The sequence below is a fragment of the Furipterus horrens genome, unplaced genomic scaffold (assembly GCF_987537825.1).
Source record: "Furipterus horrens unplaced genomic scaffold, mFurHor1.1.pri manual_scaffold_1, whole genome shotgun sequence".
Taxonomy (NCBI): Eukaryota; Metazoa; Chordata; class Mammalia; order Chiroptera; family Furipteridae; genus Furipterus; species Furipterus horrens.
Window position 1 is genome coordinate 42184516 of NW_028327171.1, and position 13539 is coordinate 42198054.

The following is a 13539-nucleotide window of genomic DNA, read 5'->3' on the forward strand; positions in this document are numbered from 1 at the left end:
AAATTGATATCCCCAAAGACCTGTAGCTGGAGATGGAGCAGAATAAGTGCTACCATTTGTTTTTGTTCAAGCGGACTATACTAAACTACACATAGTTAAGTGGTACAGATTTTAATACATTGAAATAAAACACATTTATATTGAAATAAAACTTATTCTTAAAATTAAAGTTAGTCCTTCTAGATCATAAATACACTCTCCAGCAACCCTGCCTGTGAGGAGTCTGTTAAGGCCAAGTTGGAATCCGCCCTCTACCTTTTACCAGCAAGAGAACGTTGATCAATTTATGTACTGAGATTCTCTGGGCCTGTTTCCTCAGGCTCTTAAATGGGAGTATATGAGATAACAGTGGTTAAGTTTTCCAGTAAAGCCGTCAGTAACAGGGAAAAAAGCCTAAGTAACAATTACCTTTGAAAAATGACTTTACTTACCCATATGTACAGTATATTGGCTGTAGGTGTGCACTACACCATACGGTAAACCTCATGGGCACTGAATTTGGAGAACCCACTTGGACAAAAGAAAAAAGAAACAAAGAAAGCATACGTCTAGGCATTGAAACCATTCTAGTTTTGAGTTAATGGTAAAGTAACTAACAGTGAACGGGGTTATGGATGGAGAACACAATTACAATGCTTAACAAATGTTTTTGCCCTGCCTTTCTTCTGCCCTTGAGCCTACCAAACACTCGTTTTGGTGTGGTGATGCCTGAGACTTAGGCAGTGATTTATCCAGTTAGTACTTTGAGGGAAGAACCTTGGTGGCTCGTTTGGAGTTCTCACCCGTTTGGGGCACTGGTACCCAAGCTGTATCGACTCCGTCTTTCCCTTGGACCCTTCAGCTGCGAAGAGAGGGGGGGGTCTGCTGCATGGGCAACAGCAGACCTTCCATATTACCCTGCCCAGGCTCTGTAGCTTCAGCGTCATCGCACGGGAGGAGACAGATACCATGTCACTCCCGAGTCGGACTGCACAGCCATTCTCGGCGGTGCAGATGGACTCTTAAGAAGCTACACCATCGTCTCTCGAGACGGACGGCTGCCGACGACTTACATGCTTCTCCCTAAATTAAAACATGAATTATTATTTATCCTAGATTAAAGCTCGAGCCATTGCCATGGAATAATACCAAGGAAATTTTAAAAAGTAACCTTCTCACACACACCGCTCCCTCGGAGCCGTAGACAGCCACTAACTGAGGAAAGGCTTGGTTTCATCCTTCAGGCTTCCGTAGTCTCGCTCAATTTCGCGAGACCGAGGCTTGGGCGCCTCCAGAATACTTCCGGGAGGCAACTCTTAAGTTCTTGGTGATGTGTGCTTCCGGCGGCTTCCGGGCCCCTTGCTCAGCCTCCAGGACCACGGGGCTAAAGTAGTGGACACTGATCCGGGAGTCAGGGAACCGGGGGGCTTGGACCCCGCCGGTAGTTGAGCCCTGCAATTTATAACCATGGACCGGGACCTTCTGCGGCAGTCACTGAATTACCACGGGCCGTCACTGCTGTCCCTGCTCCGTAGCGAACAGCAGGACAATCTACACTTTCGGAATCTCCTGGGGTCGGCGGCTGAGTCTGCCCGGGGCCCGCTGCAGCAGCAGTTACAGGGCAGGTAATGGAACGGCGGTGTCCCTGCGAGACGGGAGAGGGGACCCAGCTCGGGGCTCCACTACCGCAGAGGGAGCGGAGCCATGGCCTGGAGCACGTGAGCACTGACGCTTGTGCTGAGGGCTGGAGGCAGGAGGGTCTGCGCGTCTTTTTGAGGGCAATGCAGGATGAACTTTTTCTCTAATAATTGCTTAGAAAAGGCGCCGATTCTTTAGCTAAAACTCCCTTGGGCATTCGTATCTGGGGCCGCAGGCGTCACTTATTAACAACTACAGGCTGGGGAGTGACGGAATCCCCGATTAAAACTTTCTCGGAGGGTGTACGGGCTGGAACTTAGGATGGACCCCGTTGGACCATGAAAACAGAAGCTTGGACGTACTAAAAGGTTTTGCAAGTAAACCAGTTTTCGTAAATTTTATTATTGTTGTTGTTTTTTTTTTTAAAGAAAAGAGAAGAGAGTCGACAACGTCGAAATACAAAAATTCATTTCCAAAAAAGCGGATCTGCTTTTTGCACTTTCCTGGAAATCAGATGCACCTGCCATATCTGAAGTTAATGAAGACAGTGAAGGTGAGTTGAGTCTTAAAATCTTTTCATTGCGGTTAGTTTAAAAGTAATTAAGATAAAGCAGAACACAAAACTAGGGTTAGTAATTTTGTTAATTATTTTTTTCAGATTCTTATGCAGTCATGCCTCCTTTAGAGCAATTTATGGAAATACCTAGTATGGATCGGAGAGAGCTGTTTTTCCGAGATATAGAGCGTGGAGATATAGTGATTGGAAGAATTAGTTCCATTCGGGAATTTGGATTTTTCATGGTGTTGATTTGTTTAGGCAGTGGTATCATGAGAGATATATCTCACTTAGAAATCACAGTAAGTTACTCACTTTTCAGTTATTTGATTGCTTGTATTTTTGCTAGTCATTTCAATGCATGAGTTAGGTCTTTGCATTGAGTTGTGCTTAAGTGTACTCTACTGACAGTTTTGAGAATTAAATATTTTAATTGAAAAAATAGGGTATCTTTTTCTTTTTAAAAAATTATTAGAAGTGATAGAGTTACTCCTCCATTTCTGGTTTGTTTTTTTTTGGTCCCCTTGGTTGGCAGGAGTGAGGTCCTTTTTCAAATTATAAGAGATATCAGTTGGTATGGTGAGATTGATTGGTATTTGGGGCTTATTTTTTCTAGCTGAATGTATTCTTAATTATTGAGTAATTGGCATTAGATACTTGCATACGGATAATTTAGAAATAAATTTCTGGCCTACTTATATATTTACAGTGATTGAATGTTATTTGTACATTATAAAATACTTTGCCAGAGTTGACTAGTCTTGAATTTGAAATGATGTGTCACTTGAAAAGGTTTGATATTTGCTGTCTATCAAGGTAGATGAAAAGGAAAAAAACAGAAGGTGTCACAGACTGGTTAATAGACATAAAATTTGGATAATTCACATTTCATTGGAATTCTCTTACTTGACATTTTTGTTTCATTTTTACAAGTGCAAAATATCTTTTTTCCTATCATCCATACTTATATTTGGTTCCTAAAACTAATTGCAAGTTTCATGAGATTTTAGTTTTTTAACTAAATCTAAAAACCTTGTTTAATTGTGTTTGGGCACAGAAATTACTTATAATTGACATCCTTACTTAAATTTAGACTTAAGGGTGCTAGTTGATTTTTTAAGTTTATGTCAACTGTTAGCTGTTTATGCTGAACAACTAGGATAAAAGAAGACTCTTATCACCAAAGAATGGAATGTCTGTTCTAAAATACTTCTCCTTGCAGGCTCTTTGTCCATTAAGAGATGTACCTTCTCACAGTAACCATGGGGATCCTTTATCATATTATCAGACTGGTGATATCATTCGAGGTGATCGATTTCATCATATTAATAAAAAAACAACAGTTGTCAGATTTCTTGTTTTAATTTTGAAAATACAGTTTAATAAGAATAGTGTTTGAAACAAGGATGGGGGGTTACATTTTCTTGTTAATCAGTTTAGTTTTCTTATTTTTTTTAAGCTGGAATCAAGGATATTGACAGATATCATGAAAAGCTTGCAGTATCTCTCTATAACTCATCTCTTCCACCGCACCTATCTGGTATTAAATTAGGTGTGATTAGTTCTGAAGAGCTTCCTTTGTATTACAGGTAATTGCAAAAACAATTTCTTGACTAAAATATAGCAAATTTGCCCTAGCTGGTGGGGTTCAATGAATTGAGTATCAGCCTGTGAACCGAAGGGTCACTTGTTCGATTCCCAGTCAGGGCACATGCCTGTGTTACAGTCCAGGTCCCCAGTTCTGGGTGTGAGAGGCAACCACACATTCGTGTCCTTTCCCCTCTTTCTAAAAATAAATAAATAAAATCTTTTTTTTTAAAAACAGCAAATTTTGTCCAACTTCTAACAGCGAAGTAAATTTTAATTTCTATTTCAAAGTATGCTTACTGTATTTTTATAGCCTTTAAATTTCTTCAAACTTGATAAAAGGAACCAAGGCATGATATTGCCACACCTTCATGTATAAAAATAATATAAGTATTTAAACCTCATGTGATAATGTTATTTTCTTTAACAGAAATAGGACATGCTAATTATGGTAATCATTTTTATATTTTTATTGTATGTGTGTTTTTTGTTTGTTTGTTTTTAAGGAGAAGTGTTGAACTAAATAGCAATTCTTTGGAATCCTACGACAATATCATGCAAAGTTCCTTGGGATTTGTTAATCCAGGAGTAGTTGAATTCCTTCTAGGAAAACTAGGAATAGATGAATCTAATCCACCATCTTTAATGAGAGGCCTACAGAGGTATAGTAAATCAGTGTTATTTATTAAGTGGTTAGGTGAATGGTGCTGAGCTCAAAAGCTGCATAACTGAGGGACATATTTGACTATACTAAGCCTAGAGGTGGCAATATGACAAAGGTTGGATGAACTAGATGATCCTGTCTTCTGAAATTAAATTATGTCTCTTATCAGTGATTAGATGTGTATTATGTGAACAGAGAAAGATACAGAAAATTTATAGGAATTTTATGTATATGCTAAAGAAAAATAATGTTTAAAAATAATAGTTATTCCTAAGAGTTCAAAAAAATTTGTGAGTGTAAATGGTATACAAATTTCTTGAGTTTCACTTTTTCCTTGTTGAGATTTTGTTATCTGTCAAGCAGAGTGGACTGTAGTTACAAAAAAAAGGATTTATAAAGTTTGACTTTTACTTTCTTTAATAGCAAAAGTTTCTCTGAAGATGATTTTGCTTCTGCATTAAGACAGAAACAGTCTGCATCTTGGGCTTTAAAATGGTATGAAGATTTTGTCTTTAACAATTGCATTATCTAACCTAAAAAGTTAAGATAAGGCAAGAATTCTTATGTCATCAGGACCAAATTTGTTTATGAATGAATTAAAGTGAGTTTTTGACATTAGCTTTCTTATAGGTATAAATGCTGTTATTTTGTAAATTTAACAGACTTCAGTTTTAGCCAACATTAAAATTTTTTTCAAAATAATTAGTATATTGATATCTGGATTTCATAAAATTTGTTGCAAAACTATCCAAAGGCAGAATACTTCTTAGGTATATGGAGAGGATAGAAGACTAAATATTAGCCAAATTTGATTTGCTTTAAGATTTTATCCATGCTAACATTCTGTTTGGATATTCTGAGAAATGTTTGTGATGTTTTACAAATATTTTTTTAGTGTGAAGATTGGAGTTGATTATTTTAAGGTTGGGCGCCACGTGGATGCTATGAATGAATACAATAAGGCTCTGGAAATAGACAAACAAAATGTGGAAGCTTTGGTAGCCCGTGGAGCATTGTAAGTAAATCATTGGTTTTAAGGAATATTTACAAGGTGAATGTGTACAAGATTTATGAATAGCCCACAGATAAGTTCCTCTTAATTGTTTCATATCTCTAGATACGCAACAAAAGGAAGTCTGAACAAAGCAATAGAAGATTTTGAGCTTGCATTGGAAAACTGTCCAACTCACAGGAATGCAAGAAAATATCTCTGCCAGACACTTGTCGAAAGAGGAGGGCAGTAAGTGTCAGATTTTGTTCGATATTAGAGATCTGATGTTCAACCAGCTACTGGTACTATAAAGTCTTGAACTTAAGAAAACAGCATCTTTAACTCACTTAATTCAGAACAATCTTAATTTCAATTTTGGTTGAAAATATTTTTTAAATTTTCTACTTATTTTTTGCTTATTACTAAGGTTTTTTCTAATTGGAGATATTTTAGTGACTTTTGAGTTTGTTGTTCTGAATATCTGTTCTCATTACATAGAAATGTAAATATAAAGGTACAATAAATTAGGTAAATATCCTTTTCCAGGACACACACCAGAAGTTTTAATAGAGAGGAATTTAATTTCTAATTCATTTCATCATTTTAGTGGAAGAATGCCAGAAATATAAATTGAGAACTCCTGTTTTTAATTATAAGATATCACTGTTACATTCAGTTTATTGCTCTACTCTGTCCAGAAGAATCCACAAACACATATTAAATGAAAGAGAAAATTATTAAGAACAAATAGAACAAACCCGATAACTTGTTATACTCCTGAGATACTGGCATAATACTTTGCATAGTAATTGTATCATAAATATTTAATGAGTTAATCGACTAGTATAATATATAAAATATTTTGAAGAAATATAATACTTACAATTTGCTAGCAGCCTGATTAAAAACCAGTTTATAACTAATAGCATCTTTTTACTATCCATTTTTTAAAATAGAATTATCTCTTTTTCATGAATTTGCCTGATCATTCCAGTTTGTATGATCATACTAGAATTCTAATTAATAAGACTTTGCAGTATTTGGCTTTAACTCATATGAACTTCTGCTTGGATTTAAGTGATTGCAGCAGCTTTTTGCTTTCTCACTAGGTAGATAGCTAGTACCTACTTAGATGTGGTTTGTTACCCATTGTTTTGTTACCCATGTATTGGTGTCTTTTTACTAAGTGGATAACCACCACTTATTCAGTTGCCCAAGCCATAAATGTTGTTGTCTTTGACAAGTCCCTTACTCCCCACCCCATCTGACTAAAAGTTATCCTATTGAAGCCATTGGGATTTTCTTAATTTGTTTTACAGTAATTACTTTTTCCTACTTTGTAAAAACTGAAAATATTTTATAAAATTCTTTCCCTGCTCTATATCGAAATTTTCTAATTCTGATTTTTCATAGCATGGACTTTTCAGCATCATCTGATAATGATCTTATCTGCAGACTAGTTGTGATATACATGCATGTGTTGGTATTTCCAACTTTAACAGTAAATATTCTGAGAAAATAGTTCTGTGCTAAAAGCTCAAGATCGTACTATATTTATTTACAGAAGATATCAGTTGGTGTGTTTTCAGATGCATTATACTAAAATGCCAATGCTAGACCTGCAGTATGGCTTTAGTTACCCGTAATGGATTCCTATTTGATTTTCTTATTTTAGAGTTTATTTTGTTTTTCAAATTGAGGTATAATTGACATATAACAGTATATTACTGTCAGGTGTACAACATAATGGTTTAATATACTATGTATGTATTGCAAAATGATCACCACAAGTCTGATTAACATCCCTCACCACACACAGTTACAAATTATTTTTTTTAATTGTGGTGAGAACTACTAAGATTACTCTTAGCAGCTTTTAAATACACAATACAGTATTATTAATTATAGTCCATGCTGTACATTACATTCCCAAAACTTATTTATTCTTAAAACTGAAAGTTTGTGCTTTTCGAACACTTACCCATTTCATTCATGCCCTACACCTGCCTCTGGCAACTACCTGTTTGTTCCCTATACCGTGAGTTTGGTTTGGCTTGGTTCTGATTTATGTGGTTTCACATGGTCTCTTTAATAAAGAAATAGTAGTAAAAAGCTTATGGTGTAGGCATTTTTCAATTTGGAAAATAATTTGCTGAACACAGTTTTTTCCTTTTAAGTTTTCTCATATAAATCTCTGACCTATATGCATGTTTGAGCACTTTTTTGTTTTTACCAAAAAAAAAAGCTAAATCTTCCTTTCAAATTTAGGTTAGAAGAAGAAGAAAAGTTTCTAAATGCTGAAAGTTATTATAAGAAAGCTTTGGATTTGGATGACACTTTTAAAGATGCAGAGGATGCTTTACAGAAGCTTCACAAATATATGCAGGTGATTCTTTATTTCCTCTTACAAATTTAGTGATACTTGAAATTAATGCCAAAACTTAACTTTCTCTTGTGGAAAACTATTCTAGAAAACTTAAGGCATTGTGAAAAGTTTCTTTTTAGATACAGCTTTTCCTAATTGGTTTTCACGTTGCTTCACAATGCCTCTTTTATTTGTTAGTACTCAAAAGTAAAAATAGCCTTAGGAGAAAATTCTGATTACATGAATTTGGTATGTGAGCTTTCCTGGTGGTTGCAAAATTCAGTGATGTTACTGTAATTGGGCTAATTCTAAAAATCTTTTTGAGAGATATTTTAAACTGTCTTTTCCTGTAATACTGATGATGATGTTTTCTCATGCATTTTCTTCTGAATTGGACCATTGCTGCTGTGTCTGTGACATCTGGTGCTGCTCATCCCCACCCTCACACTGGAAAATGATACCTTATGTAATCATGCATCCAACTGGGCTGTGCTATTTTTTAAATGGTTTGTATTTGAACATGCTGATTTCCCCCTCAATTCACCTTAATGGAATTTATTTGAATTTTATTTTATAAAATCTGTGTCCTGTTCACATTTTAATGTTTTAAAATAATTTTTATTTTTTTCCCCTTTCTTGCACTCTGGGTTATGGGTACCAATGCAATGGCTTCCCCTTTTTTTCATGGAATACCTACTGCAATATGGTCCTCAAAACTGTTCTGGTTATTCCAATGATTAATGCCAAACATCTATATGATTAATTTTTATATGTTAAAAATACTTGTTTAATGCTGAATATATGGTGATCTGGGCATACCACATTTGGTTTCTGGTGGGGGGGTGTTGAAAACTGGGTTTTCTGTATTCTGCTGTTTTTAACGTGTGGTTTTTTCCGATATCTGGGTTCTAAAAGAAATCTTTGGAATTAAGAGAAAAACAAGCTGAAAAGGAAGAAAAGCAGAAAACAAAGAAAATAGAAACAAGTGCAGAAAAGTTGCGTAAGCTTTTAAAAGAGGAGAAAAGGTAAACTATAATATTTAGTATTTTTTAACTTAAAGCAACTACTGAGTTGAACCACGGTGCCATATGGAGGTAAAGTAAGTAAAAATATAGAAGTATTTCAAATCATAACTAGTTTTTCTTGGCAATTATAAGAACCATAAACTTCTTTTTTTATGAGAGATTAAGGAAAGCAGAATTCTAAAGCTGGAAATCTGGGGCTAAAAACAATTAACCTTAAATTTAAAATACATGATGTTATTTTAATTATCTGTGTTTTAGGGAGAAAGGTTTTAGAAATAGAGCAGTGGGTCTCAACTGAGGGCAGTTTTTTCCCCCGGGGACACTTCTGGTTGTCATGCTGGTAGAGTGCTACCGGCATCTAGTGGACAGAGGTCAGGGGTGCTGCTAGACATCCTACAGTGATTTTGTAGGACCTCTGCAACCCTACACTCCCAACAAAATATCAGTAGTGCTGAGGTGGAAAAACAACCTTCACTCTGGAGTAGCCAGATAGAAAATTCTAATTCTCTCTTATGTGTGTAAGTGAATTTATTTTTAAGGTAATGCTAGAAATGTCATTGTGTCTTATAGAAATGGATTTGCTAAGAGCCTCAACTGTTTTTTCCTAAAAGTAGTGCTTGATGGTAAAATTGGATCTTACAGTAACTAAAATTATTATAATTGCTTATCTAAGCCACAACTTTTATGAAATTTTTAAGGGGAACAAAATAGAACTAAAATATATATGAATAATTAGGAAACATTCGTGTGCTTCACATCTGATGAATTAACTACTTTTTTAGGCTAAAGAAGAAAAGAAGGAAATCAACTTCTTCTTCAAGTGTTTCTTCTGGTGATGAATCAGTTTCTTCCTCATCATCTTCATCCTCTCCTGGTCACAAACGGCATAAGAAACATAAGAGGAGCCGTTCAGAGTCTTCTCGAAGTTCCAAAAGGCATTCAGCTAAGGCATCCTCAAATCAGATAGATCAGACTAGGAAAGATGAGTACTTCCCAGTTCCAGCCAATACTTCAGCATCTTTTCTTAACCAAAGACAAGAAATGGAAAAACTACTGGAAAAGCAAGATAGGGTACCATATCAAAAGAAACAGATAAAAGAGAAAGATAGTTGCCCCCTCTCTTCATCGTCAGTTGATGTTCCGGATGATTTTGGAGGTAGGTCTGAAGATCCAAGAGATTTTTATAATACCTATAAAACTCAGGCAGGTAGTAGCAAAACAGAAAAGCCATATAAGTCTGAAAGACATTTTTCCAGTAGAAGAGATTCCTCAGATTCCTTCTCTAAGAATCCAGAAGACAAGTTAAAATTTTATGGTTATAGAAAATTTGAAAAAGATACAGAGGGAAGAAAAGAGCACTATAGAAAGTTGGAGCCAGGTTCTGTGAGGTATTCCACTTCACCGGCAAGCTCAGACCACTCTTCAAAGTCAGTTGAAAAATACAAAAAATATGCTTATTCTGGATCACGTGATTTCAGTAGACATGAGCAAAGATACCAATTAAGTAAAAATAGAGAATATGAAAGAGAGGGTAATTATGAGGAGGATATTAAAACAGAGGGTTCAAAAAAAGATGAACTAAATAGCAAAGAGCATTCAGAAAGCGGAGTTAAAAAAAATTTACCTCAAAATTTACTCAATATATTTAATCAGATAGCTGCATTTGAGAAAGAAAAAGGAAATAAGCAAAAAAATTAACAGGTCAAGGGAGTCAGTACAGGCTATTAATGAAAGTTTTGGGTCTTTTAGTCATAACAGTCCAGTGCAGAACTCTGTGCTTCTGAAGACATTTTATTTGTAGAGATTGAAAGCAAATGATTTTTAGGTATTCTCTTTTATTTGTTTTAGTTGTAGGTCCTCTTTTACAGCTTGATTTGTAGGCTTTCATATATGTTTATGTACAGTATTTCTTGATGATTTCAACTTCATTTAAAGAATTCTCAAAGTTTTGTTTATTCATTGTATTATGGTATATGAGACTTCCTTAGGTCTACCTTATCCTGCTGTTTGAGAGAAAATTAAATTTGTGCACTGAACTCTTGGGTTGTTTTCATCAAAAATTATTTCATCCTCTTTTCTCTTAAAAGCCCTCAGCTTTGAAAGATACATTTAAGTGTTCTTTAAGTACCATTTTATATTATTTAAATATTAAATCTTTATATAACTTTTGTTTTAAAATGGTACGCAGATTATCTGTCTTATCTAATTGGCCTCTAAAGCCAGATTCAATTAAAACAGACTTGTGTACCAGCTTAACAAATACCTTAGGAATAAAGCCATGAAAATTGAATAGAGGTCCATTTTCCTTTCTTTCTTCCTCTCCCCCCCCTCCCCCTTCTCTTTCTTTCTGTTCCTTACTTTATTGCTTAGCAGTATTGCCCTAATTGGCAAGACTTCAGAGACTATTCCAGATAAGAATGGATCAGAATAGAAAAGAATCCTTTAGCAAAAAACAATAGTGGCAAGAGAAATACAATATAAATTGATTTTTTTCTAGCAAGAAAGAAAACTAGGATATCCTAGTATTGCACAAGTCCAGTTTGGAGCACACTGGCCATGTTTTTAAATAGAGCTGGCCTGAAATTTTGCTTTTCTTCCTGACACCTCCTCTCCCCTGATGCTCTCCTTGTGATGCATCTTTTCTCAGAGTCTGAATAAATGACTAAGCCAACAGAGCCTGGATTTACTCAGAATAAATTCACAGCAGCTAGAGCTGAGGAAGGGACTTGGGTTGAAGAAGGGACTTGGGCTGTGAGACTCCTCTCCAGATTATTGAAAACACTATAGTTATTAGTTGGGAGATAGAGGTCATAGGTGTTGTGTTTATAGTGGACTTTAGAATTTTTCCAATTTAAGGTTCTAGGCGCTGTGAATGATAATGAGCCTTTAAAGACTACAATTCATGTCCAGTTCATGATGACAATGGATGGATGGGTTGGGGGATAGGTGAGTATCTACAAAAGTCCAAGAGCATGAGTGAGGAGTACACTTTCAGTCCTTGTTCTGTCTCACCATTCTTGCCAACCGTAAAATATCAAAACTTTTAAGTATAGCTGGGTATATGTTATTTGTGACCTTCAGACTTCAGTGATGGGAGCCAGATGATTTAGTTAAAACTCTTGCAATGCAACGGAAAGAAATTGGTCAAAAACAATAGGTAGTATCAGGAGAATTAGTCACTTGGACATTAGTCTTTGTACCAAGAAGCTCATTTTTTTTAAAAAAATCATTTTTTTTCCATTACTGTTTAGTCCCCTTATACCCATACCCCCGCACACACAAACAGTCACCACACTGTTGTCCATATCCATGAGTCCTTTTCCCTTTTTGCTACATCCCTCCAGCCCATAACCTCCCCCACCCCACTTTTAGCTGTTATCCTACTCTACGAATCAGTCTGTTGTGCTTGTTAGGTCAGTTTGCTCATTAGATTCCATATATGAGTGAAATCTTATGGTGCTTGTCTTTCTCTCACTGGCTTAATTTCACTTACCATATGTCTTCCAGGTCTATCCATATGTTGCATCTGGTAAAATTTTCTTTTTTACGGCTGAGTAGTATTCCACTGTAAATGCCCCATAGTTGTTTTATCCACTTATCTACTGATGGACACTTGGGCTGCTTCCATACTTTGGTGATTGTAAATAACACCGCAGTGAACATAGGGGTGCTTATGTTCTTCTGAATTAGTGTTTTGGGTTCCTTCAGTATATTCCCAGAAGTGGGATCACTGGGTCAAAAGGCAGATCCATTTTAAATTTTTTGAGGTATCTGCATGCTGCTTTCCACAGTGGCTGCACCAGTCTACATTCCCACCAACAGTGCAAAAGGGTTCCCCTTTCTCCACATCCTCACCAGCACTTGTTTATTGATTTACTGATGATAGCCATTCTGACAGGGGTGAGGTGATATCTCAATGTGGTTTTAATTTGCACTTATCTGATGATTAGTGACATTGAGCATCTTTTCACATATCTGTTGTCCATCTATACATCCTCTTTGGAGAAGTGTCTCCTCGGGTCCTTAGCGCATTTTCTAAATATGGTTGTTTGGATTTTTGGTGTTGAGTTGTCTCAGTTCTATGTAAATTTTGGATATTAACCCCTTTTCAGATGTATCGGTGAATATGTTCTCCCATTCTGTGGGTTGTCTTTATTTTGTTGAGGATTTCCTTTGCTGTGCAAAAACTTTTTAGTTTGATGTAGTCCCACTTGTTTATTGTTTATTTTGTTTCCCTTGTCTGGGGAGATATATCAGATAAAATTGCTATGAGTAATGTCCAAGATTTTGCTGCCTATATGTTTTTCTACAATTTTTATGGTTTTGGGTTTAACATTTAAGTCTTGATCCATTTTGAATTTATTTTTGTGTGTGGTGTAAGAAGCTGGTCTAGCTTCATTTTTCTGCACATATCTGTCCAACTTTCTCAACACTATTTATTGAATGAACTATCTTTAGCCCATTGTATGTGCTTGCTTCCTCTGTTGAATATTAATTGACTATAACCAGAAAGAAACTGGTCAGAAACAATAGGTAGTATCAGGGGGAATTAGTCATTCGGACATTATTCTTTGCACTAAGAGACTCATCTTGAAAGAGTCCCCCGTTTCTATGTATTAGAGCTCCAGTGTCACTATATAGGGTTACATACTAGTGTGTTTTAAAGAGTGAAATTCTCTTGACATAACCCTTGACCTTTAGGAATTCCTAGTACAACCTCAGAATTTTACATAC

The 13539-nt window shown here is 35.8% G+C and overlaps 1 protein-coding gene across 2 annotated transcripts; it reads left to right on the plus strand.

The window, feature by feature from the left end:
- Nucleotides 1-1293: 1293 nt before the first annotated feature.
- On the plus strand, nt 1294-10842 carry TTC14 (tetratricopeptide repeat domain 14). 2 transcript variants are annotated; one of them, XM_090274268.1, is made up of 12 exons: nt 1294-1604; nt 2046-2170; nt 2276-2475; nt 3396-3480; nt 3633-3762; nt 4267-4422; nt 4848-4919; nt 5320-5439; nt 5542-5664; nt 7684-7801; nt 8696-8805; nt 9588-10842. In XM_090274268.1, exons 1-12 carry the CDS (start codon nt 1447-1449, stop codon nt 10501-10503), a joined length of 2313 nt encoding a protein of 770 aa, XP_090130394.1. In that variant the 5' UTR covers nt 1294-1446; the 3' UTR covers nt 10504-10842. The 2 variants fall into 2 exon arrangements, 1 of the variants encoding a protein (XP_090130394.1); XR_016510558.1 differs by lacking the exon at nt 9588-10842 and having other exon boundaries at nt 7684-8286; nt 8696-8757.
- Nucleotides 10843-13539: the final 2697 nt, after the last annotated feature.